Raw genomic sequence first — 27,500 nt, 5'->3', positions numbered from 1 at the left:
AACTGTGCCACATCCACTTCCTGTCACGCCTGCCCCCCCCCCCCCCCCACCAGACAGCCTGTTTGTCTCCGTCATACATGTGGATACATCCATCTCTCTCTCTCCCTGTCTCTCTCTATCTCTCCATCCCCCCCCACCCCACACACACACTATGTCCGTTTTTCTCACCTCCATCTCTCTCTCCCTATCTGCCCCCCCCCCCCTCTCCACTCCTCAGACACACACTGGCTGGTGACTGGCATTCTGCCCATGTAGCAGAGAGAGCAGGCACTGCCCCCTAACCCTGAGACAGACAGTCCTCTTTACAAGATATTTCCCTGTATGTGTGTGTGTGTGTGTGTGTGTGATTGTGAATGTGTGTGTGTGTGTGTGTGTGTGTGTGTGTGTGTGTGTGTGTGTGTGTGTGTGTGTGAGTGTGTGTGTGAGGGAGAGGAAACTGTTCTGAGCTGTCTTCTTTTATCACTTGAGATATTTCTCTAAACAGAGAGCTTCAGCTCAGAGGAAGACAGACACAGATAGGACAGAAATAGAGAATGAAAACAAGGGTTGGGAAGGAGAGAGGGAATAAGAGAGATATGGAGAGAGAGAGAGAGGATAGACAGATGAACAAACAGAAAGAGATAGGTAGAGAGTCAGACAGAGAGGGAGAAGGGGAGAGATGGAGGGAGAGAGAGAGAGGGAAAGGGAGAGAGTGAAACAGACATTTAGGCAGAGAGATAGAGTGGTAGAGAAAGAGTGGTGTGGAGTGAGGTAGAGATAGAGTGGTCTGGTGAGAGGTAGAGATAGAGAGGGAGAGATAGAGAGGTAGAGAGAGAGTGGGCCACAGCAGCTAAGCGTCTCCAGTGTCCTGTGTAGTGTGTCAGGCCTTGTGTGGGGAGTTGTAAGATGCAGTAATCCTCTCTGTTCATTAGTAAAAGCCCCTCACACTCACCCTCCTGCCCTCCTTCATTTGTCATCATCAACTATTAATTACCCCTCTCTAGAGAAACCACACTCACCACAGCAGCTGCAGCAATTTATCAAACCTCTGCAGCCACAGCCGTAACTAACACCACTGCAGCCACAGCCACAGCCGTAACTAACACCACTGCAGCCACAGCCACAGCCGTTACTAACACCACTGCAGCCACAGCCGTTACTAACACCACTGCAGCCACAGCCGTTACTAACACCACTGCAGCCACAGCCACAGCCGTTACTAACACCACTGCATCCACAGCCACAGCCGTTACTAACACCACTGCAGCCACAGCCACAGCTGTTACTAACACCACTGCAGCCACAGCCGTTACTAACACCACTGCAGCCACAGCCACAGCCGTTACTAACACCACTGCAGCCACAGCCGTTACTTACACCACTGCAGCCACAGCCACAGCCGTTACTAACACCACTGCAGCCACAGCCACAGCCGTTACGAACACCACTTGCAGCTTCAGACACTATCAACCCCTGCTTGGGGCTCTGTTAATTAAAGGTAGATTTCGGCTGTATTAACATCACTCTGCAGTAACTGCAGAGGCAAATGTCACCTCTGACAATGTGATCATTAGTCCTGTTCTCTTGCACTGATGCTCTTTCCTCGCCACGGCGACAAGGAATTAACAAATGCGTACAAGGCTGAGAGCGTCATGTGGCGAAAGAAGAACATGTTCTACACAGAGAACCGCAGTATGGCATCAGCACCTTCCTGAAGCATAATGGCTGAGACACACACACACACACACACACACACACACACACACACACACACACACACACACACACAGAGCAGATAGGCCAACGGTCAGTTCAACTCAACTCTACCCATCTAAAGAGTGAACAGACCTCAACTCCACCGATCTAAAGAGTGAAAGGAGATGTGAAAGGAACTCGCCAACAAAGGCACAAAGCTTTCTGTGAGTCTCCTGCAGTGAAATAATGACATTTCCATGAGACGTTTCCTGAACCAACGCAGTACCCTGAGCTTTGATTGACTCACCACATCCGAGCACTCTGATTGGACGAGCACTGAAGGGCTAACTGAAGTGGTAGCTCTTGATTTGATTTGTGCCATTATGAGTTTCACCCCGTGGAGGAGTCTTACAGACTTGCATCAGTGGAGTGAAAATGCATGATGAATAAGTCTTTGTCTTGTGTGGTGTGGATTTTGAGCAACCAGACTTCTGGTGCAACATTCTGGGTTGTTAACCTTGACGATTATTTTAGGATTTTGGTATTTATGTCTTTCTAACTTATTTAGCTGTTCGTAAATGTACAGGTATGTTGACATGTATTCTTCTATGTCTGTGTGTGTATACGTGTATGTGTGTGTGTGTGTGTGTGTGTGTATGTGCGTGTGTGTGTGTGTGTGTGTGGGTGTCTGTCTGTGTATGCGTGTGTGTATATGGCAAACAAGCCCTGTCTCACCTTGAACTCGAGCTCCATGCCGGTGACGTGCTCTCCGGTCTCCACCTGCGCCAGCTTCTGGATGTAGGAGAACAGGGAGCGCGCAGCCACCTCCGTGTTGCCGCAGGCGACCGCCTCCAGCAGCGCGTCGTGGATGAAGCTGTACTGGTCCTCCGTCTGCACCATGTAGTTACGCTGGGCGCGCATCAGCGTCACGTGGCCGTAGATGTCCACCGTCTTCTCGTGCTTGATGCGCTCCAGCATGGCGTCGATCACGATGAAGCAGCCAGTGCGGCCCACACCCGCACTACAGAGAGAGGGAGAGATGTGTGTGTGAGTGTATGACAGTATGTATTTGAATGTGTGTGTGTGTGTGTGTATATGTATAGGCATATGTGTGTGTGTGTGTGTGTGTGCATGTGTGTGTATGTGCTGACCTGCAGTGGGCAATAATGGGGCCGGCGTCAGGAGGGTTACAGGTCTTCACTCTCCTCAGGAAGGCCAGGAAAGGTGTGGGGTACTCTGGGACGCCGTGATCGGGCCACGCCGTGAACTGGAACTGGCGGACCTCGCGCTTCTCACTCGAGCCGTTCTACAGGGAGAGAGAGGTGAGAGGAGAGGGGGAGAGAGAGCGAGAGAGAGTGGGAGAGAGGGAGAGAGAAAGTGAGAGAGGAAAGCGAGTGAGTCTCGGAGCTCATTACTCCTCATGGTAAAAGCACCAGCCTCCCTGAGCTGAGGCGGAAGACATGACACAGAGACTGGAGCAGGCAAGGTTCTTCTAACCAAAACACCTGAGAGAGACAGAGAGAGAGAGGAAGAGAAGAAGAGGAAGAGAGAGAGAGAGAAGCGGAGAGATAGAAGGAAAGAGAGAGGAAGAAGAAGTAGATATAGAAGTAGACTGGGCAGAGAATATGATTTATTATTTATTAGACCCTGACCAGAGCCTAGTGATACTTCGCTAATATCACCGCAGCAACTGCGTGAGAAGTGCCTAATGTGAGTGTGTGTGTGTGTGTGTGTGCATGTGTGTGTGTATGTGTGTGTCCATCTGTCCATCTATCCCTGCACCGTCCACTCTTGCCACGGGAGCGGCACGCCACAACACATGTATCCATAGACGTGACGGAGATGAGTGTGCAGTCCTGTCCTCAAGGGTTCAGTGTCTCTCCCTCCTGGACCCCTTTCAAGGGTTCCAGTGTGTCTCTCTTGGACCCGTTTAAAGGGACGCCTGTCCCAGTGTCTCTCTCTCCCTCCTGGACCCCTTTAAAGGGACGCCTGTTCCAGTGTCTCTCTCTCCCTCTTGGTCCTCTTTAAAGGGACGCCTGTCCCAGTGTCTCTCTCTCCCTCCTGGACCCCTTTAAAGGGACGCCTGTTCCAGTGTCTCTCTCTCCCTCTTGGTCCTCTTTAAAGGGACGCCTGTTCCAGTGTGTCTCTCTTGGACCCCTTTAAAGGGACGCCTGTCCCAGTGTCTCTCTCTCCCTCCTGGACCCCTTTAAAGGGACGCCTGTTCCAGTGTCTCTCTCTCCCTCTTGGTCCTCTTTAAAGGGACGCCTGTTCCAGTGTGTCTCTCTTGGACCCCTTTAAAGGGACGCCTGTTCCAGTGTCTCTCTCTCCCTCTTGGTCCTCTTTAAAGGGACGCCTGTTCCAGTGTGTCTCTCTTGGACCCCTTTAAAGGGACGCCTGTTCCAGTGTCTCTCTCTCCCTCTTGGTCCTCTTTAAAGGGACGCCTGTTCCAGTGTGTCTCTCTTGGACCCCTTTAAAGGGACGCCTGTTCCAGTGTCTCTCTCTCCCTCTTGGTCCTCTTTAAAGGGACGCTTGTTCCAGTGTGTCTGTTCCTCCTGGCAGAGGCTCTTCTGCACACATGAATAACTAACGCAGGTAATTAAAAGCAAACTGACCCAGATCCAAGCCGCCTGCCACACACACACACACTGCCTCTAACTCACACACTACATCTCTGGCTAACACACTCCATCTCTCGCTCTCGCTCTCTCTCACACCCTCTCTTTCTCTCGCTCACACACACCCTCTCTCCTACTGCTGTGTGTGTGTGTGTGAGCATGTGTGTGTATGAAGTTATTTACATGAATGTTTCTTTGTTCATGTTTAAGACTCAGTGTGGTGATTAGTGAGAGTAAATCCCTGTGCATGAACAAGGAGAGCTTAGGAGAGGCAGAGGAAGAGACGCCGCCAGAGAAGAGTCGCTGAGGAGGCGCCACCAGAGAGGAGGAGCTGAGGAGACGCTGACAGAGAGGAGGCGCTGAGGAGACGCTGACAGAGAGGAGGCGCTGAGGAGACGCTGAAGAGTAGGGTTGGGTACCGAGAACCGGTACCAATATGGAACCGGTTCCAATACAACCGGTACCTACCCGGACCGAAATGCAACGCAGATTTCGGTGCTTCATTTCGGTGCCTGAGCCAATTGAACACGGTCGCTAGGCAGAGCGCCGTCGGGCACATGTAAAACTGCCCCAGCTCCCAATGTAAACTTTGTCCTGTGTCGCTCACGCTCATTGGTGTTTTCATAGCAACAGTCTTATGACAGTGAAGAGCAGGCAGCATTTCACAGAGCAAGCACAAACAGAACTAGCCATCAACCTTTTAACAGAGAAAATACCGAAAGGTAAACGGTCAAAAGTGTGGCTGTATTTCGCACAAAAAGATTAAAACATCGCGACGTGCAGCAAATGCAACAAAACAATTGCGTGAAAACAGGGGAGAGAAGGCAAGAGTCAACGGCAGATCAGCAACCGAAGACTGAAAAATAAACGGAGATGACAGCTAAACAACCTACGGTAGTCTCTTAAAGGGGCAGTACACATTTTCTCGTACTCAGTGTGTTCAAGTAACAAGATTAACTATAAACAAGATAGAAAAGATAGGTATAAACAAATCATAAAATGGTGAAATTTCATGAAATAAATGCAAACAAAATAATACATTTTTGACTCCAAAGGCAAATATGCTCATATGTTTGCAAAAGAAGTTTGTTTGTATTTATTTATTTATATTTATTTAAGTATACTATAAACTGTTGTTTACAATTAATATAATGTTCATTGTTTGAAGTTAAAAAGTTTGAAGCTGTAGTTGGAAGCCAAGTGTTTTGTATGTATTTATATTTATAATATACTTTAAAGTTTAAACAGTTAATATATTGTTCAATTTGAAGAAAAAAAAATTGCCTTGGCAATAAAAAAAAGCCTTTCTTTAATGTCGTCAATCGTCGCTTTGTGCTTTAAAAAAAAAAAAAGTATCGGTTCAGGCACCGTTTAGGCACCGGTATCGTTTTAAAAGTATCGGTTTAGCACCGGTATCGGAAAAAACCCAAACGATACCCATCCCTACTGAGGAGACGCTGAGGAGACGCTGCCAGAGAGGAGGCAGTTGGACTGCAGACGCAGGAGCAAACAACTCAGCGCATTTAAGGATCCATTTTTACGACTCACTGCGACAAGAATGGCTGATAAAAAATTCAGAGGCACTAAAACTCCGGACTTTGCTTTGAGGTGAGACAGTTCCGCAGAAGCCTGGAGTTCCGCATCAGCATCTGCGTGAGGCACTCAAAGAAAGCCCCCTTAAACACAACCCACCACCACCCACTGAGCTTAAGACACACACACACACACACACACACACACACACACACACACACACACACACACACACACACACACACACACACACACACACGAGAGGCTGTCTTCCCCACCACACTTTGATGTTTACTCGACCGCCAAGTGTCTGGGATCCACGGGCTGCCAATTATCCAGGGTACCCCACTCTCTTCTACTCACTTAGTTAAGTGCCTGTCTGACAGATACACATTACTGCATGATGGATAGAAGAGGGGAAGAGAGGAGGCAGCACTGGGAACAGAAGAAAGGGAGGGGAGAAAGGGGGAGAGAGAAAGAGAGAGAGAGAAAGGAAAGAATGAAGAAGGGGAGAGGGAGAGAGAGAGGAAGAGAGAGAGAGAAAAACAAGAAGAGCAAGAGGGACAGATGGAGAGGGAAAGAGAGAGCACAAGAGGGAGAGAGAGACAGGAAGAGAGATGTATAAAGTGAGAGGGAAAGAGAAACACATAGGGCGAGAGGGAAAGGGAGATAGAGAATGGGGAGATAACACCTGTGAGAGAGGGATGTTTTGGAATGAAGTGCTGCTGATCTGATGCCCTCACTGATGCCCTCTCTGTTTCAGTTCCTCTTCCTGTATTACCTCTGCCCTCTTCCTGTGTTACAGCCTGATGTTCCCTCTGTTCTCTTCCTGTGTTACAGCCTGATGTTCCCTCTGTTCTCTTCCTGTATTAAAGCCTGATGTTCCCTCTGTTCTCTTCCTGTGTTATAGCCTGATGTTCCCTCTGTTCTCTTCCTGTATTAAAGCCTGATGTTCCCTCTGTTCTCTTCCTGTATTAAAGCCTGATGTTCCCTCTGTTCTCTTCCTGTGTTACAGCCTGATGTTCCCTCTGTTCTCTTCCTGTATTAAAGCCTGATGTTCCCTCTGTTCTCTTCCTGTGTTACAGCCTGATGTTCTGCTCTCAATAAAGACACACAGCGAGGCTAAAACCCTGAGAGGGGGCAGACAGGGGAAGGTGCTCAGGGTAGACAGGAGGCTGACAACTACTGACACATGACAACTACTGACATTATTACTACTGACACATGACAACTACTGACATTATAACTACTGACATGGGACAACTACTGACATTATAACTACTGACATGGGACAACTACTGACATTATAACTACTGACATGGGACAACTACTGACATTATAACTACTGACACATGACAACTACTGACATTATAACTACTGACATTATAACTACTGACACATGACAACTACTGACATTATAACTACTGACATGGTGAACAAGGGAAGTATAAACCTTTAGCATTCATAGCTGGTTTGTATGTGTTCCTTTGGTTTCTGAGCTGCTCCCTCTGACTGCTTTAGACAAAGTGCGTGTGAAGTTGCGCTCGTACAAAGAGCATTATAGATGGAGTAAGACTGAGCGAGCAGCAGAAGAGGCTTGTGCCCGCGGAGCTTGAAATCCGCTGTGATGGTAATCAGTGTGGCTTTTTCAAACCAGCTCCTCTGACGAGCAGAGCGGAGCTCGGCGCTGCTGCTGATGCTGCTGTTGCCGCGGTGACCACGCACCCATGAAGTGCAATTTTACGCTTGGAGTTGGTTTGTCCTTCCTAGCGCTTACACGCTGAAAAAAACGCTCCTGTCTCAGCCTATGTCACACTGCTGGGGGAGAACATGCAGAGAGACTAACCCCCTGCCAAAGAGATAAAGCCCAACAGAAGAAAAGACTGGGGTCTTATTAAAGACTGGGGTCTTATTTGAATACAGTGTGGATCTGTGGAGGCCGCTGGTAGGAAGGATTCATAAACTGCAATGGGAATTATATTGACGTTCAGTGTGCATATTATATACCATGGTTAATACAAATGCTTTTTGTTTGTACAGAATAGATCCTACAGTTAATAAAATATGCATGAGCTGGTGTAAAGGAGATATTGTATATATATATATATATATATATATATATATACAGTATATATATATATAGATGAGCTTGAGTAAAGGACATACTGTATATATACTTATAGATAAGCTTGGAATTTCCTACATGTGCAGGATAGATGGTCCAGTTAAAAGCATTGAGTGTTTGTGTAGATACCCATATAGATAATATGAGTTAAGTCTAGAGTAGTGTAGATTTAAAATAATTTTGAGTCTGTAGAAAGCAGGTCTGTGGTCTGTGTGAACGGGTCGGTAGGGGCCTGTGGTCTGTGTGAACGGGTCGGTAGGGGTCTGTGGTCTGTGTGAACGGGTCGGTAGGGGTATGTGGTCTGTGTGAACGGGTCGGTAGGGGTATGTGGTCTGTGTGAACGGGTCGGTAGGGGTATGTGGTCTGTGGTCTGTGTGAACGGGTCGGTAGGGGTCTGTGGTCTGTGTGAACGGGTCGGTAGGGGTCTGTGGTCTGTGTGAACGGGTCGGTAGGGGTATGTGGTCTGTGTGAACGGGTCGGTAGGGGTATGTGGTCTGTGTGAACGGGTCGGTAGGGGTATGTGGTCTGTGGTCTGTGTGAACGGGTCGGTAGGGGTATGTGGTCTGTGTGAACGGGTCGGTAGGGGTATGTGGTCTGTGTGAACGGGTCGGTAGGGGTATGTGGTCTGTGGTCTGTGTGAACGGGTCGGTAGGGGTATGTGGTCTGTGTGAACGGGTCGGTAGGGGTATGTGGTCTGTGTGAACGGGTCGGTAGCGGTATGTGGTCTGTGTGAACGGGTCGGTAGGGGTATGTGGTCTGTGTGAACGGGTCGGTAGGGGTATGTGGTCTGTGGTCTGTGTGAACGGGTCGGTAGGGGTATGTGGTCTGTGTGAACGGGTCGGTAGGGGTATGTGGTCTGTGGTCTGTGTGAATGGGACTAGTCCACTCCACTTATCCCCATGTTTCTCACTTCTTTGAAAGAGCCTTCGTTCAGTTTGAACTTAATTTACCTTTGATTAAAAGCGTTTTTAAAATACAGACAACTGAAGTCATTGTTATTGATATGATAGTGATTTAAAAATAGAAGACTGGATGGTTAGAGAGCGATGAGGAGAGGAGAGAGGAGAGGAGAGGAGAGAAGAGAAGAGAAAAGAGGAGAGTAGAGGAGAGTAGAGGAGAGGAGAGGAGAGGAGAGGAGAAAAGAAGAGGAAGAGAAGAGAAGAAGAAGAGAAGAGAAGAGAAGAGAAGAGAAGAGAAGAGAAGAGACGGCTGAGAGCTGTACCTTGTGCAGGGAGAAGGTGCGCACACAGAAGGTGGCGAGCTCGATGGTGTCCAGCAAGGTGATCTGGGTCATGCCATACGTCTCAGTGCCACGGCTGGGCCAGTACTGGTCACACTTTATCTGTGGACGAGGAGGATTGAGGAAGGGTACCGTTACACACACGAACATCATATTAACACACACTTTATCTGTGGATAAGGAGGATTAAGGAAGGGTACCGTTACACACACAAACATCATATTAACACACACTTTATCTGTGGATAAGGAGGATTGAGGAAGGGTACCGTTACACACGAACATCATATTAACACACACTTTATCTGAGGATAAGGAGGATTGAGGAAGGGTACCGTTACACACACGAATATCATATTAACACACATTTTATATGTGGACAAGGAGGATTGAGGAAGGGTACCGTTACACACACGAACATCATATTAACACACACTTTATATGTGGACAAGGAGGAGGGCGGAGAGAAGAAGGGTATAATAAATTACACACACTACTTTATATGTGGGGGAGAGGAGTGTGTTTATTCAATTACATTTTATTCATATAGCACCAAAACAATAAAATTGTCTCAAGCTACTTTACAGAGCCCAGAGCCTGAGCCCCCCTTGAGCAGGCACAGAGGCCATATACACACACACACACATGACAAACTCACACTAACCACCTTAGCTGGGGAGGAGATGAGTACATTCACACAGGATGTCACTCACGTTTACTTTATCAGGATATAGGGAGAGGTGGATATGTTTCTGTCTTTCATTTAAGAGAATGACAGGATTGAGCGTATTAGTAGCTATACATGTTAGAATCAGAGTCAGTTTAAGGTGTTTGGGGGCGGATGAGCTTCAGTTTACCTGTTAGAATCAATCAATCAGTTTAAGCCGTGTGTGTGTGTGTGTGTGTGCGTTGGGCTTCAGCGCTGAGAACGTCATGTCCACCTGACTGGCTGCCACGGAAACTTGAGCAGACTGGCGGATGGATGGAGAGTCCACATAATTACAGGCCTGCCATTCTGGAACAACTCTACTTCTCTCAGTCAATGGCTTTGTCATCTTCCTTTCCTCCCTCTCCCTCTCTCTCTCCCTCCATCCATCCTTCTCTCTCTCTCTCTCCCTGCCTCCCTCTCTCTCTCTCCCTCCCTCCCTCTCCCTCCCTCTCTCTCTCCATCTTTCACACTGGCTCGGACAGAGAGATCACCTCATCTGGAATAATGCGCATTGGTGTGGAGTGAACTCACAAGAATCTCCCTCTTGTCCTCCTGTCACTTTACACTTCAACATTCACTCCATCAAGAGAGAGAGAGAGAGGGGAGAGAGAGATGGGGGAGGGGAGAGAGATAGAAAGAGAGAGAGAGAGAGAGAGAGGGGAGAGGGAGATAGAAAGAGAGAGAGAGAGGGGAGAGGGAGATAGAAAGAGAGAGAGAGGGGGAAAGGGGAGGGGGAGAGAGAGAGAGGGAGAGGGGGGAGGAGGTGGGGGAGCAGGAGGGAACCAGAGAAAAGAAGCAAGAAAGCATGTGGAAGAGAAAAGCCAAACCACTCTCCAGGAGGTGTCTTAACGAATCGCTACGTTACATGTTATTTTATTATTTTAATATATCCCCATTTAATGCGCACACTGATGGACAGATTCTGACTGGGTTTCTGTAAAAGGATGTGGGTTCTGATTGGGTGACTGAAAGGGGTTGTGGATGCTGATTGGTCCTTACCCGTGACTTTTCCTCCAGGCGTGTCATCATCACCACGGTAGCGGACCTCTGCTCCCACACCATCCTCCAGAAGTCCCCAAAGGTCTCGGGCAGCGGGCCCTGGGTGGCGATGTAGGCATTCTGCTTACGGTAGCCGTCAATGTAGTTGGAATTAATGTAGTCGCTGCCAGTGATACCTACACACACACACACACACCCACGGATTACCCATTAGAGTCTTCTGACATATAAATGTTGAAGGTTGGCGATGTCTGTGAATGTGTGTGTTACTTACACTGTGTGTTGGCGGTGAATGTGTGTGTGTGTGTGTGTGTGTGTGTGTGTGTGTGTGTGTGGTGTGTGTTGTATGAGAGAGAGAAAGCTACCATTGATACCCCAGGACAAGCATTGCAGAGGGAATAAGCCCAATGGACCAATCAGTCATGTGTGAGTGTTGGTTGGTTGGGGTGTGTGTGTGTGTGTGTGTGTGTGTGTGTGTGTGTGTGTGAGGGGGGGGGGTGCTAGGGAGCAGAGTGTAGGCGTGAGGGGAGAAGCCCTACGGAGCCATTTGTCATGTATTTGTGTGTGTGTGTGTGTGTGTGTGTGTGTGTGTGTGTGTGTGTGTGTGTGATTTGTCATGCAGCTCTGGCTGTTTGTCTGGTCAGCTCATGTGAAGCGAGACGGACACTTAAGACCGCGCCGAGGGACTGGAGATGGATACCCGTCACAAAAATAATCCCCGCGAAAGAGAAGCCATCTGACTTTCAGTCTCTCACTCTCTTCCTCTGTTCCACCCACTCACTCACTCTTTTATTCTCTCTCTCTCTCTGTCTCTCACTCACTCTTTCTCTCTCTCTCTCTTTCTCTCTCTCTCTATCTATCTATCGCTCTCCCTATCTCTCTCTCTCTCTATCGCTCTCTCTCTCTATCGCTCTCTCTATCGTTCTCTCTCTCTCTTTCGCTCTCCCTCTCGTTGTGGTCTTAGCTGATGTCTACAGATTTAGTAAAAAGTGTGTGTGCGTGTGTCTGGATGTGTATGTGTGTGAGTGTATGGATGTGTGTGAGTGTATGTTTGGATTTGTGATTATGGATGTGTGTGATGAATGTTTTGTAAAGACTATCCCTCACACAGCAGTTCCCTCAGGACTGCATACGACTCACATCAGACCCACACCCAGAACCTGTTCATGTCTGAACCCATGGTGATTGCTGGCTGTGTGTGTGACGGTCGTGGTGCGACCGCACAGGAACGGCACACTCCTGCCCCATATTAGCGACCGCTAACACACACAAGCACACATGGTTTGCACACACAAACAAACATACAACCGATTACACGAACTTAAACCAAGTTCAAAGCCATTTATTTAAGTGGACACGGTTGGTGCACCAACTTGTGGGTCACTGAGAAAAGATAACTGGATTACCAACTTGTTAGAGAGTTCGTGGCCTCTGCTAGATGGTCGGTCCGACACAAAGAAGCGCCCACCGGAAACACTCAACATTTATTTTGGTTCCCAGTGTAATTGGACTGCTGATTCCCTGATATGGCATTATGGGTGAGAAATGGTCTGTGCCAAATCACCTTGATGAGGTGTTGTTTTTTTGTACATACATAAATGTGATTATTTATGACAGTTATTTCTTTGATGTTTTAGCCTACAGAGGAATACTATGTTTATGTTTCAGGGTCGGTCTCGTCATCTGTGTACTGTTTGATTTTTGTGTCTACCCCTTTAGAAATGGTGCTGGCCACCTTGTATATAGTTGAGTCTTGCCATGTCAAGTATGTGCATATGTGTGACCCTGGTACTGCTGATTGTTGTCTTCTGCTGATAGAGGCTTAGCAGGTATTTGTATTGCGATTGTGACTGCTGAATGTTGTCCTCTGCATATTTAGAGGCATAGCATGTTATATTCCTCGAGACGGATGATTATTGTCCTCTGCTGATTAGATGCTTAGCAGGTCTCCTGGATATATTGAGGAGATATTAAAACATATATTTTTGAACCCTCACTCTATCTCTAAGCTTTTTGGGCCAAACCCATATTTTGATGGCAACCCGAAGGCTCGGTCCGTCACAGCCAGTTCATGTCTAAGCCCATGGTGATTGGCCTGTTCATGCCTAAACCCATGGACAGGAGAGGAGAGGAGGAGAAGAGGAGAGGAGGAGGAGAGGAGAGGAGGAGAGGAGGAGAAGAGGAGAAGAGGAGAGGAGGAGAGGAGGAGAAGAGGAGAAGAGGAGAAGAGGAGAGGAGGAGAAGAGGAGAAGAGGAGAGGAGGAGAAGAGGAGAGGAGGAGAATGCTCGACGTGACTGATTGTCTGCCCGGAGGAGACGTGCCTGAGCCTTTCACTGCGCTTCCCTCGCCTGGGCGGGGGGGGGGGGGGGGGAAACACTGGCGGAAAATTAGCAATCAGGGAGAAGAAAAATGCCATTAAAGGGGACGCAGTGTCGCAGAGCACGCACTGCACCGCACACACACACACATACACACACACTCACAACTCTTTAGTCAAAGCTACGCAAAGCTAAACTAGGCAAATGAGGGCTGAGGGCATGACGTGTTCCGCTGCTGAGATTAATGGTATAAGCCACTGCACTGTAAAATGGGAATTTCCAACTTGATTCATTGATTCATCTACTGCGATGGGTTCTGATGCGATGGGTTCTGATGCGCAGGTTATTGCGTGTTATTGCTTTTCTTTAATTGGACTGTTGTGATGTGACGGAACCATGGCGATAGGGCGACCGAGTGACGCCTGTGTCACAGAGCCCAAGAGATGCGTCTAGCTTTCAGGGCGCCACACACACACACACACACACACACACACAGAGTACCTATTAGAGTGAGGACATGTGTCTGACCTTCAATGGGAGCCAAGATGACACGGGAGTGGTCGTAGGCGATGACGTTGGCGTAACGGTTCTTGGGCTTGTTGACCTCCAGGTTGGAATGCTCCCACGTGAACTGCTGGCCCGGATCGATTGACTGTAAGGAGACACACAGACACACACACACACACACACACACACACCCACCACACACACACACACACACACACACACACACACACACACACACAGAGAACATTAGGGAGGGCTCCTTTACCCTGAAGTATCAGCAGGGAAACTCAATAAAGCCAGCAACAGGGAATAAGGAAGAACAGATGTAAGAGAAAAAGGTGGAAAAAAGAGAGGGGGAGTTGAAAGAGCGAGAGAGTGAGAGAGAGAGAGAGAGAGAGAGAGAGAGAGTGAACAAAGAAAATGACAAAAGGAGGGGGCGGAAAAGAGAAACAAAAGGGTATTAGACAGAAAACAGTGAGAGACAAATCGAAATAGGAGAAAAAACAAAGGAGAGAGAGAGAGAGAGAGAGAGAGAGAGAGAGGGAGAGGGAGAGAGAGAGAAAGCGAGGGAGAGAGGGACAGGAAGAGAGAGGGGGAGAGGAGAGAGAGACAGAGAGAGAGAGATGGAGAGAGAGAGGGAGAAGGAAAGCGAGAGGGAGAGAGAAAGGGAGAGAAGAGAGAGAGACAGAGAGAAAGAGGGAGAAAGAAAGCTGAGTAAACGAAACAGGAAAGCCTCGTCACAAGGCACGTAATTAAAAACTGGCCCAATCCATTTTCAAATATTTACGGGTGTGCAGGTGGCTTTATCAAGATCATTAGCCCTGACAGTGAGAAATGACCATAAATAGCCTGATAAAGGTGTCAGGGCCCCCCCCCCCCCCCCACACACACACACACTCCACCCGAGGCTAGCCTGCCCGCTGAGACATATGCGTGGGCAGTGGCGGCGTGAGATTTCTGAATAAGTATGCGGCTGCGTGTGTGTGTTGTCAGGGTAATTTAGTATTCCATTATCACAGGGCCTCTGGTGAGTCGTCGTCCCCCCCGAAGGATGTGTTCATTTGAAGTCCAGTGGCCAACTCAGGGAGATGGGGGGGGGGAACAACACCTGCTGCGGGTGACAATGGAACTGTTTACCCTACCACCATTACAAAGGAGTAATAGCACTCCTTTGAGTGTGTGTGTGACGTGTGTGTGTGTGTGTGTGTGTGTGTGTGTGTGTGTGTGTGTGTGTGTGTGAGATGTGTGAGGGAGGGAAACAAAGACAGTGCGTCTGTGCATGTGTGTGTGTGTGCGTGTGTGTGTGTGTGTGTGTCAGCGCCATTCTCTGTGTTATGGGGTTTAGCTTCAGTGGTCTGTGTTCGAAGTACACTCTGCCTCTGGCTCTCCATAGCACCATTAGACAAGGCTCCCCCTGCTTATAGTACAGCAACACACACACACACGCTCACACACACACACACATCATTAAACCTCTCTCTCTCTCTCTTTCTCTCCGTCGGCCTGGTACTACCACCCAATCACTCACACACCTGCAATCTCAGTGTAACACACACACACACACACACACACATACAGACACAGACACACTCACAGACACACAAATGTGTGAACACACACACAGGGTAGGGAAGGAGAGAACGAAAGATGGAGAGGGAACCATTCATCAAGAAAATAACAAAATTAAAATTACACTTCTCCTTTTAATTTGGTCATTTATTTTACTGGAGTGTGAGAGAGGAAGGGAGAGAGGGGGGAAGGAACAGTAGAGAGAGGGAGAGAGAGAGAGAGGGATAGAGGGAGAGAGAGAGAGAAGGAGTGGGGGATATTTTCTTATCTGTGCCAAGTAATTAGAAGTCTGGCAGGAGTGTCAGCTTGTGTATCACATAAGACAAACCTCCTCTCCTCTCTCCTCCTCTGCTCCCTTTATTTTCTAAACCTCCTGCTCCTGCTCCTTCTCTCCTCTCTTCCCCTCTGCTGTGTTGGTTCAACTCTGCTGCTGCCTTCCACTCTCTCCTCCTGCTCTCCTCTCAGACCCTAACCGTTCCTCCTTTTGTCTCTGGTGTCTGGCTGTTCCTTAACTCAAGTCCCCTAGCCCCTCTACCCCTCCCCTCTCTCTCCTCACTGCTCCCTCTCCTCTCTATCCCCTCTCTCTCCTCACTGCTCCCTCTCCCCTCTCTCTCCTCACTGCCCCCTCTCTCCTCCCCTCTCTCTCCTCACTGCTCCCTCTCCCCTCTCTCCCCTCTCTCTCCTCACTGCTCCCTCTCCCCTCTCTCTCCTCACTGCTCCCCCTCCCCTCTCTCTCCTCACTGCTCCTCACTGGTGTTCCCTCTCCCTTCTCTCTCCTGACTGTTCCCTTGTCTCTCCCCTGCTCCCTGACTGGCTCCTCAGCCTGCTGCTCCTTGTGTCTCCCCTGGTGTTTCTGCAGCCTGTGGTCTCTGGGCTCAGTGATTTAGACTAGAGGATATTGCTCTATGCAAACCAACGCTGATTCAGCAATACCAGTTTCTAATCACACTCAGCTTCATTTATAACCACAGCGCACACACACACACACACACACACACACACACACACACACACACACACACACACACACACACACACACACAGCACTTCTTCTGCCGCCATCTGTGATGCATACCACTCAAACACACACACACACACACACACACACTTAGGCTTTCCTCCATCACTACTCCACCTAGCTCTGTCAGAGCTCACAATACAAAGTGCTTAGGAGTTCATTGATCAAACCAAAGCCCATGCCACCAAAGAGACTACATTTCCCATAATCCCCTGCTCACCCCTACACCACTCGTCCTGTTAGGCTGTGGCTCTTACCTCATACTCCTGGGAGAGCTTCAGGTTGTCGTTGGCCTTGAGCAGCTCTGTGTGTTCTGCCAGCTCCGAGATGGGGATGGGGGGGTGGCTCACCATACCTGTATGGAACAGAACACACACTTTAGAAGAGCTCGGACACACACTCATCATCACCCTACACATACACAGTCAGAGCAGAGAGCGCAGGCACCGAGCCCAGGCATACAGTGGAGGTCTGGAGGGGGGTGGGGTGGGGGGGTGGTTGGGACAAGACAAAGGTGGGGGGGGGTGGGGGGTTGGAAGCCTTCTGTGTGAGCAGGCAGCAGTGGTAGTAGTGAGTGAGTTTGGTCCTCACACACACAGCAAATATGGCAGATTGCACTGGCCCTTATCAGGACCTGAGACGAACTGGACCTGTATGAGCTGTACCGGGTCAGAACAGGCTATAGACCTGTATGAGCTGTACCGGATCAGAACAGGCTATGGACCTGTATGAGCTGTACCGGATCAGAACAGGCTATGGACCTGTATGAGATGTACCGGGTCAGAACCAGGTCGGAGTCATCTGTGGACCTGATCTGGGCCAGAGGCAGCTGCTCTCGGGCTGCAACAGATGAAGTGGAGGAAGGTGGTGTGGTCTGACCCAAACAGGCCAGAGCTCTCCAGGATCGCATTCTGCACATCGATTTCCCCCGTCATACACACACAGATGCTCACACAACCACACACACATTTCTACAGGGGAAATAAAGGAAGACGAGTGAGTGATTGATGAGGTAAGGAAGAACCCTTAAACCAATCAGTATTCCATCATGGAGGGGAGGGGTGTGTGAGTTTGAGGCCCGAGAGGGGCAGATATGGACTGAACTCTGCGTCAGCAAAGAAACTAGAAATCACACAACTCAGCTCACCTCTGATACACATTTCCATGTCAGAGGAGACAAACACTATTTAGGCGTAACGAAAGTGACACGAGGTCTCATGGAATCTCTAATCATTGGGGCTTTTTACACTGGCCATTAAAATGCGTTTCGGGTGATTGGATTGCGATCGGATAGTGTTGACCACATGAAACTGATTGGATTGTGATCCGATTGGTCAAACCATCTCCGGAGGTGGTTAGGGAGGCACTGTGGCCACACTAAAAAAAGTGTAAAGGCCGCTGTGTTGAAAATCCACACACAAAAACTACAAGGGCGGAAGACCGTCACTGCACTCATCTGTTCCGAACCAGCAAGCAAACGCAATAGCGCAGCTTCACGGATGGCCACCATCTTCCTCCATCCTCCTTCTTCAATCTTTTTGTTTGTTGTTTGTTATTTTTTTGGGCCCACGCAAACGAGAGGAGGATGTGACATGAGCTGGACACATCGATCGGATCTCAGTCAGATCTCAGTGTGGACACTGGACAAACATATTAATGCCAGGTGTAAATGTAATCTGGTTTGCAATCACATCATATCACATCTAGAGATGGTATGGATACGAGACACATATTAATGCCAGGAGTAAAAAGCCCCATTGTAACTGCGCTCAGACAGATCCGTCTTATCATGCTCATCATATGGATTAGTCTTAACAAGCTCGTTAGAGGGATCTGTCTGAACCGCCTGTTTAGCGCGCCCGTGCAGTGGACTGAAGAGGAGCTTACACCTCATCAGCCACAGCAGCTGATTATGGGCCGAACGCAGCTCAGGTAAGGACCAGGACCAGCAGCTGACTATGGGCCGAACGCAGCTCAGGTAAGGACCAGGACCAGCAGCTGACTATGGGCCGAACGCAGCTCAGGTAAGGACCAGGACAAGCAGCTGATTATGGGCCGAACGTGGCTCAGGTAAGGACCAGGACCAGCAGCTGACTATGGGCCGAACGCGGCTCAGGTAAGGACCAGGACCAGGCTGGCTCTTGACTCACCTGTAGCCTGGGATGGGACACTACCACTAACACACACATAAAGCGCTGGAGAGTCTGACCAGGACCAGGCTGGCCCCTGTGTCACTCTGCAGCGGCTTCACTTCCTGTTTCTGATTTAGGGCTCCTCCCAAAGAGGAGGGCCCTGAGGAGCCCTGGCCTGGGGTACGTGGGGTACGTGGGGTGGGGGGTGGATGGGAGTGTTTGCAGGGGGGTGAAGCTGATGTGGTGATCATCCCTCCTGTCTATGATGTGACAGCCAAGCAAGTGTGATGTCAGTATCCTCAGTGATGCCCTCTGTCTATGTGCTAGATACACACACACACACACACACACACACACACACACACACACACACACACACACAATCTCACACACTAACACACATTCACACACACACTCCTCCAGCTGCATGTGCAGGCTGCGGAGGAGGAGAGGAGATGAGAGAGGAGGACAGGAGAGGAGAGGAGAGGAGGAGAGGAGAGGAAAGTGGAGGAGAGGAGAGGAAAGTGGAGGAGGAGAGAAGAGGGGTGGAGGGGAGGGAAGAGGAGAGGAGAGGAGAGGAGGAGAGGAGAGGAGAGGGGTGGAGGGGAGGGAAGAGGAGAGGAGAGGGGAAGAGAGGAGAGGAGAGGAGAGGGGAAGAGAGGAGAGGAGAGGAGAGGAGAGGAGAGGCATGATCACGTTTCAGAGCGGCTGCTGCTGGAACTAATCCAGTTACTCGCATCATCCCACTGTTCATGTACAGGCACAGGGCGGGGGAGGGAGCTGTGTCCTTGTGCCAGGAGGACATTGCCTTGTTGTACTCTCCTGTTCATTCACACACACACACACACACACACAAACACACACACTATGCCCTCGCCTATGTGTACACACACACACACACACACACACACACATTTGCTCCACTCGCACCGAGGTCAGACTCTGCCCTGTTGTTGACGTCTCTATACATAAAAAAGGAGAAAAAAAGAATCTCCCTAGATGTAATTGAGCATGCATAATCTCTGTAATACGATTAGCTACCCTTCATTTCACCCTCACTCTCTGCTTATTGCCTTTAAATGTCACGGAGTTCATCCAAGTTTGCCTGGGCTGGGCTGTGTTGTGTGTTTGTGTGTGTGTGTGTGTGTGGGGGGGGGGGGGGCAGCTCTCTCTCTTCTCTGCAGGGCGTGTCACAGCGAGAGGATCGATGCTACAGAGGCTGAGACACTGGGGGACGGACGGGGGACTGAAGGCCCACAGAGACACGGAGACTGAGACGGCAGGTCTGCTTATGACCACACGTTTATGGAATGACGTGGAAGTTCACTCAGGCGTCACCTCGAGTAGAAGTACGTCATACCAGGGCCAGCCCAACGCTGTGCCTTTTAAACTGTCATATTATTTTAAAGAAATAATGAATATGGGGTACATAAGATGAAGCCAGTATCGTAAAAACAAGCTTTGGGAAAATTAGTACATTAGTTAAAATTAGGCTAAATTACATAATTTTGTTTTATTTAGAAGCTGAGTCAGGGAGAGAATCACTAGTTGGTAAACCTGAATCAGATTCATTAATCCATTTATTCCTTCATTCATTCATTAATGTATCCATTCATTCATTCATTCATCCATCCACATAAACTTGACCAGCCACAGCTCAGTAGCCTGGAGGCTGGACTCTACTCAGGCTTCCACTATTCAGAGGGTCATAACCCTAGGTCAGAGGTCAGAGGGTCATATTAATGCCCTCCATGCTTCAGAGTTCATAACAAAGCAGCTTAGGTCATATACCCCTCATACGAGCTTCTAATGTTGCAGTCAAGTTTACTCATGCTGCTTATAAGAGGTTATAACAGTGCACTCAAGTATACTCTTGGTGCTGATAAGGGTTTATAACAGTGCACTCAAGTTTACTCTTGGTGCTGATAAGGGTTTATAACAGTGCACTCAAGTTTACTCGTGCTGCTTATAAAGAGGTTATAACAGTGCACAAGTATACTCTTGGTGCTTATAAGAGGTTATAACAGTGCACTCAAGTATACTCTTGGTGCTTATAAGAGGTTATAACAGTGCACTCTTCTCCTCAAGTTTCTCAATGTCATCTTCATCCTCCTGTTCTAAAACTAAAGTACTAGCTTTTGCACGCTCCACACAAAGCAGTCGATCGCCTCTCTTACACTCTCATTGTGTGTATGTGTCTGTGTGTGTGTGTGTGTGTGTGTGTGTGTGTGTGTGTGCGCGTGTTTACCCAGAGATTCAATATCACGTCTCAGGCTGTCTGGCCAAGGATGCAGTCTTTCAAGGACAAGCAGGTCTTACCCACTACCCCCCCTCCCCAACCCCTCCTTAAGCCCTCTGTGTTATTTTCTCTTCCCTGCAGTCTGCTGCAGATCAATGTGCACGTGGGAAAACAAACTGTCCTCTAATTACATATTTCCAATCTGCGCGCACCGCGTGCTGGCGTACAGGATAACGATTCCTTTTGATAGCGGCAGAGACGCGGGAAGCATGTTTATCCCGACGTATTTCCATATGAAAGCGAGGCCTGTGCTCGCCTCGTGAGCCGGGAGAAGGGAGAAAAGGAAACTTGTGTGTGTGTGCGCGTCTCTTTTCACTGAGGCGGAGGCATCAGATGTCAGACTATTGTTTGCTGCGTGTTTAATTAATTCCTCTCGTTATCACTGTCTGCAGAGAGGGCCCATCAGCTGAGATTGGAGGATTGGAAGGGGAGCTGTGTGTGTGTGTGTGTGGTGACAGCAGAGGTTACACAGGCTGTTAATGAGCAGCCAGCGGTGTGTGAGCATACAGCAGTGGCATAAACAAATAAACAACTATACAAATAAACAAAAACAACATCTCAGACACTGTGTTATGGAAGAAAAGAGCATTAGTGCTGAATTAGCAGTCTGTGCGCGCAAATTGAGATGTAAATATATACAGAGATGCACAGGGAGGACTGGGAATGAGGCCAGTGCTCTCAAGACTGATCAAAGGTGTGGGGAGACAAACAGCAGAGCTGCAGAGGAAACTAACTTTCACAGTCAAAACCTCCTTCACTTAGTGGGCTGCTCAGACCAGAATCTGTGGAGAACAGCAAACATAAGGAGAAAGAAAAGACTTGGTTTGATAAAGGTTCAGATGAGCCCCTGAAACAGAGAAATGAGAGTAGTGAGAGAATGATCAAATGGGGCAGACACAACCACAGAAAGAGGAGGGTGGTGGAAACAAATGTGATGTACGGCACGGAGACGCACCCCAGCGCATCGCTCACAGCTTCACAAACATGAGCTTCCTGTTTGGATTTTGATTTTTGAGCAGGCAGTGGGACAGCCTTCTTGGGTCTTGAATTATTGAGGGGAGGCTGAGTTGGATCTGAGGGCTGCCAGGCTTTTAATCTCTCACACAACACCAGCAACACCCAATCAGAAACTCCCTATCCCACTCTGACCCACCCGCCAACACCGACCAATCAGGCACCCTCATCACCCCAGGCTCTGTCAGAACCTCCACAAAGACCCCTCCATGTCAGAAGGAAGATGAAGGAAAGAGGGAACAAGGAGAGGGATAGAGAGAGGAACAGAAGTAGGGAGAGAGAGAGAGAGAGAGAGAGAGAGAGAGAGGGAGAGAGAGAGAGAAACAGAGAGGGAGAGACAGAGAGAGAGAGAGAGGGAGAGAACAGTAGAGCGAAGAATACAAAGTTAAAGGCAGTTGAAGCTACAAGAGAAGAAAAGAATGCCTGAGATAGATCTGAAAAGTGAATAGAGAGAAAGACAGATAAGAGATGAGGGAGAAGGGAGAACAGAGAGGCTGTGTGTGGGTGTGTGCGCGCGCATGTGTGTGTGTGTGTGTGTGTGTGCATGTGTGTGTGCGTGCATGTGTAAGTCTTGTCTTTGTAAAGAAAATTGAAAATTACATGAAACAAGCTACGTGTTAATGAGGGAGGTGGGATGAGGAGCGCTATCAGGATGCTATCGCACCCAGACAGAGAGTAATTATACACACACACACACACACTTACACACACACACACAGCAGCTACAAATCATCTGTCTAAAGACCCCATTCATCAGACAACTGGGGGTCTGTCTGTGTGTGTGTGTGTGTGTGTGTTAGTGTGTGTGTGTGCCGCTCTGACTTGCTAAACGATGGGCCTGTTGAGGAAAGCGGGTGTTTTCCAACATTGAGAGCAGGGGAGGACAGTTTCCCCAGGAGCCTAAACCATATGGTGCTGACAAACAGGTTTGGAACGAGAGGAGAGTGAGAGAGAGGAGTGGGGAGAGGAGAGGAGAGAGAGAGGAGAGGAGAGGAGAGGAGAGGAGAGGAGAGGAGAGGAGAGGGGAGAGAGGAGAGGAGAGGGGAGAGAGAGAGAAGAGAGGAGAGGAGAGAGAGAGAGGAGAGAAGAGGAGAGGAGAGAGGGAGGAGGAGAGAGGGAGGAGAAGAGGAGAGGGTTACAGACAGGAAGGGAGGAGGGAAGTGAGAAAGAGAGAGGAGAGAGAGAGGAGAGAGGGAGAAGAGTGTGTCAGTGACAGGGGAGACAGAGAGAGAGAGAGGGAGGAGAAGAGTGTGTTAGTGACAGTGGAGACAGAGACAGTGGAGAGGTAGAAGAGACAGAGAGAGATGCAGAGAGAGGAGAGGTAGAAAAGACAGAGAGAGATGCAGAGAGAGGAGAGGCAGAAGAGACAGAGAGAGATGCAGAGGTTTCTGCCTCATTAGTCAGTCAATGTTGTCTGGAGGAGAGCAGCTCTGTTCACAGCTTAAGATGTGATAATGAACTCAGCGCAAGCTCTCTGCTCCACAAGGACCCAGCAGCTATTATTACAGCTCTCTCTCTCTCTCACACACACACACTTCTATTCCCTACTCCATGGCTTTTCCATAAAGAGTATAAAGCTATGTCTTACACTCCCCTCTGTGTCTTGACCACAGCCACACACACACACACACACACTGAGCTAATGAAGCCTCGTTGGTCTGAGCGGCCTCCGTCATCGGGAGCGGCTGTGTGATGTTTTTATCTGTGCGGTGTGAATGACTAAATGAGAGCGGACGTTTCCTGTTCGCTGCCCCGGCCAATTAGGCGGGACGGGGAACACTTGTGACGACTCCATTGGCTAATGGCAGCCATTGTTCAAACCAGACCACTGGAGTGTGTGCAGAAGAGGTGGGGGTGGGGGGGACAGATGTGCATCTGTGTGTGTGTGTGTGTGTGTGTGTGTGTGTGTGTGTGTGCATGTGTGTATGTGCATCTGTGTTTGTGGGAGAGGGTCCCACCCCCTTCCCACACACACACGCACAAGCACAGGCACACGCACACGCACACGCACACACACACACACACGCACGCACACTCACACACGCACACACGCACACACACACACACAGAGCAACTGTTTGAACAATGACTGCCATTAGTGAATCGAGTCTCCACAACTGTTCAGCGCTCTTCTTAATTGGGCTGAAATGTCTGCTCCAATTTACTCTCACCGAGTGCAGATAACAATATCACAGCCTCCTAGAATGACGGAGGCTGCCGAGACCAATGAGACTTCATTAGCACAGTGTGTATGTGTGTGTGTGTGTGTGTGTGTGTGTGTGTGTGTGTGTATGTGTGTGTGTGTGTGTGCGTGTGTGTGCGTGTGTGTGTGTGTGTGTGTGTGTATGTTTGATCAAAAGACACAGCTGTTTACTCTTTATGGAAAGCCAGTGAGTGTGTAAAGGAAGGATGATTAAGATGAAAGCATCACTTGGTCACTTCCCCATACCATTATGAAGCACACACGCGCACACACACACACCCACACACACACTTGAATCAGGAATGAATAGTGATAGTGATTAGCAGACCTGAGCCAGACCTCTATAATCTCTCTACTTTGTTTTCTCTCGCTCTCTCTCTCTCTAACACCCACTCCCTCCTCCTCTCTCTCTAACACAAACCTACTCTCTCTCTCTCTCTCTCTCTCTCACCATTAATCTTTCTATTTTATCTTTCCTTGTCCTCCCCTCTCTCTTCCCAATTCTTATAACCTGTCTCTTTATCTCTCTCTCTCTCTGCTCGCACAGCCCCCCCCCCTCCCCTCCCTCTCACCCTCCCTCTCTTTCTCACACCCTCCCTCTCTCTCAACCTCTATCTCTCTCCCCCTCTATCTCCCTCTCTCTCTTCTCTCTCTCTCTCTCTCTCCCCCTCTATCTCTGACCCTGTACTTGACAGAGGAGGCCAGGGCTCCTCCAGTTTCCACTGAGATTACCGCTCTTTGAAATCAGAGCCGTTTGATGGACAGAGTAGAGAGAAAGAGAGAGAGAGAGAGAGAGGATGAGGGCAACACAGAGAGAGAGATTGGGAGATGAGAGGAGAGGGGATGGAGGGAGGGAGAGACACAGACAGGGAGAGAGAGAGAAAGAGAGAAATAGAGACAGAAATAGAGGGAGAGAAAGAGAGAGAGAGTTAGGAGGGGAGGGCTGAGTCCTGGGAGTGGAATGGAGAGCAGGGAGAGGGAGATGGAGAGAGAGAGAGAGTGAGAGAGAGTTAGAAGGTGAATGGAGTGGAAAGCAGGGAGAGAGAAAGAGAAAAAGAGAGAAAGAAAGAGAAAAAGACAGAGATAGACATAGAGAGAGAGTTAGGAGGGAGTGGAGCAGAGAGCAGGGCGAGGGAGAGAGAAAGAGAGAGAGAGAGAGAGAGAGAGGGAGAGAGAGAGAAAGAGAGAGACATAGAGAGAGAGTTAGAAGGTGAGTGGAGTGGAGAAATGTCAGACTGGGTTTAGCTGCAAAAGCCTCAGAAAATAAAGACAGGAGAGAACGCTCTTTGAACAGGAGGATTTAGAGAAGACACAAGTCTGATACAATGACAGAGCGGAGAGGACTGCCAGTGTGTGTGTGTGTGGGTGAGTTTATGTGAGAAAGTGTGTGTGTTCTCTCTCTCACTCTCTATGTGTGTGTGTGTTTGAACACACACATCAGACTCATGAGGCAAACTTGTTCACCGTGTCACGACCAGCAGGAGAAATGATCAGAACACTTTCCAGTCATTTCACAGATTTATGGACATGGAGGCCATGCTGACAGGTTTCAGGTTTCAGACAGGTGTGTGTGTGTGTGTGTGTGTGTGTGTACCTGGCGTTTGGAAGTTGATGCGCCTCATCTCCACGGGGTCGGTGGGGTGGTGTGGCATGATGTCAGCGTTGTTCAGCAGGCATTTGGTGCGTGGCTCTGCCTCCTTACGTTTACTGCTTGGGGATGGGAACACAGGGAGACACATGAAGACACTACACATGTGAACACACACACACACACACACACACACACACACACACACATACACACACACACACACACACACACACACACACCTGTCTGAAACACCAGTCAATGCACACACACACACACACACACACACACACACACACACACACACACACACACACACACACACACACACACACACACACACACACACACAGAGACACACACACACCTGTCTGAAACACCAGTCAATGCACACACACACACACACCTGTCTGAAACACCAGTCAATGCACCCAGACACACACACACCTGTTTGAAACAACAGTCAATTCACACACACACACACACACACCTGTCTGAAACACCAGTCAATGCACATACACACAAACACATACACACACACACAAACTAGAGTTGGTATCTGTTAAGGCAGCTTTTTCCCAACCCCACGCCTTCTTCTTCTGACTAATTAAAGCGCATAGTTCATGCTGAGACGGGTTATTTGGCTCTCGGAGAGAAAACACTAATAAAGCCTTACCTGTCAGGCTTGCTGCTCCCCGAGAAGGCAGTGAGGTTGGAAATAAATAAATAAGGAGCACAAAAACACAGAAGAAGAGGAGAATGGGAGAGAGGAGAAGGAGAAGAAAATCAATAGAGAGCATTTGAGATTCACACGGCAGCAAGGGGGAGTGGGGGAAGCCTGCTTGCATTCAGAGGAGGGGGCGCAGTGGCGGCGCAGGCCTGCAGGGGGCACTGGTGCTCTCAGGGTTAGCCATAACACAGGAGGACTGGGGCCAAGGGCAGGGAGGGGGGGGGGGGGGGTCCAAGCCAGCAGCAGGGGACTGGCTGAGTAGAGAGGGGCGCAGGACCAGGGAAACGCTTCTCTCCACTCTCCTCTCCTCTCTTCACCTCTCCTTTTATATCCTCTTCTCTCCTCTGCTTTCCTATCCTATCCTCTCCTCCTCTCTCCTCCAGTCCTCTCTTCACCTCTCCTCTATATTCCTCTGCTATCCTATCCACTCCTCTCCCCACTCTCCGCTCCCTTCCCTTCCCCTCCCCTCCCCCTCTTCTCCAATCTTCTCCCCTCCCCTCTCCCTACTCCCCTCCCTCTTCTTCTCTTCTACTCTCTGCTTTCAGCAAGAGAAAGAGAGAACGCATGAGAGAGCAGGAGAAAGAGAGCAAGATAAAGAGAGAGAGAGAGAGAGAGAGAGGGAGAGAGAGGGAGAGAGAGAGGGAGAGAGAGACAGAGGGAGAGAGAGAGAGGGAGAAATAGAGAAAGAGAGAGAAGGAGAGGGAGAGGGAGAAACGTAGAGGTGACCCAAGGTTAAGCTGTCAGAAGCAGCCATTAGCTGTGGCCCAGCTGCACCTCTCCTGTTCTAATGCATCCCGACGCAGCGGTTCCCCCGCCTTCGGGCCAGAGCGGACCGGGCCGAGCTGAGCGGAGCTTTGTGCTCTGATGCACACCAGCGGGGCGCTCGTCCGGACCCGGCACTCAGGGGGGGAGAGAAAGAGAGAGAGAAAAACGAACAGACAGACAGAGCACGGAGCTGCAGGAGTCGGCTGCTTATCTCTGGACTACAGAGCCTTCCTCGCCCACAACTGGCTGAGCTTTGATTGGCCGAGGGCGCTGTCACTCACTTTTTGTAGAGGAGGATGCCGATGACGATGCAGATGATGAAGACCACGGCAAGGACTGGGCCCACCACCCAGATCAGCCCGTCTCCACCGGACTCCACCGGCTGGCTCTCGACCTCCGGCACCGGCACCGTGTCTGTGAAGGGGCTAGTCACAAACATCCTCTGCACACACACACACACGC

At 49.4% G+C, this 27,500-nt stretch overlaps 1 protein-coding gene across 5 annotated transcripts in view; it reads right to left on the bottom strand.

Moving 5' to 3' along the window:
* ptprsa (protein tyrosine phosphatase receptor type Sa) overlaps positions 1-27,500 on the bottom strand; it is a 218,320-nt gene that overhangs the window by 8,996 nt on the left and 181,824 nt on the right. Inside the window, exons 24-33 of one of the 5 annotated variants that reach the window (XM_042708883.1) lie at positions 27,320-27,480; positions 26,220-26,231; positions 25,550-25,665; positions 21,473-21,520; positions 16,565-16,662; positions 13,742-13,865; positions 10,895-11,070; positions 9,170-9,289; positions 2,826-2,980; positions 2,410-2,695 (exon numbers count right to left, since the gene is read on the bottom strand). In XM_042708883.1, coding sequence (XP_042564817.1) covers positions 2,410-2,695; positions 2,826-2,980; positions 9,170-9,289; positions 10,895-11,070; positions 13,742-13,865; positions 16,565-16,662; positions 21,473-21,520; positions 25,550-25,665; positions 26,220-26,231; positions 27,320-27,480 — 1,296 coding nt within the window. The remainder of the gene's footprint in view (positions 1-2,409; positions 2,696-2,825; positions 2,981-9,169; positions 9,290-10,894; positions 11,071-13,741; positions 13,866-16,564; positions 16,663-21,472; positions 21,521-25,549; positions 25,666-26,219; positions 26,232-27,319; positions 27,481-27,500) is intronic. The other 4 variants (XM_042708884.1, XM_042708885.1, XM_042708886.1 and 1 more) reach the window with 4 other exon arrangements.

The sequence above is a fragment of the Clupea harengus genome, chromosome 10 (assembly GCF_900700415.2).
Source record: "Clupea harengus chromosome 10, Ch_v2.0.2, whole genome shotgun sequence".
Lineage (NCBI taxonomy): Eukaryota > Metazoa > Chordata > Actinopteri > Clupeiformes > Clupeidae > Clupea > Clupea harengus.
The sequence above is the reverse complement of the archived record's forward strand: the minus strand, read 5'-3'. Positions and strand labels throughout refer to the sequence as shown.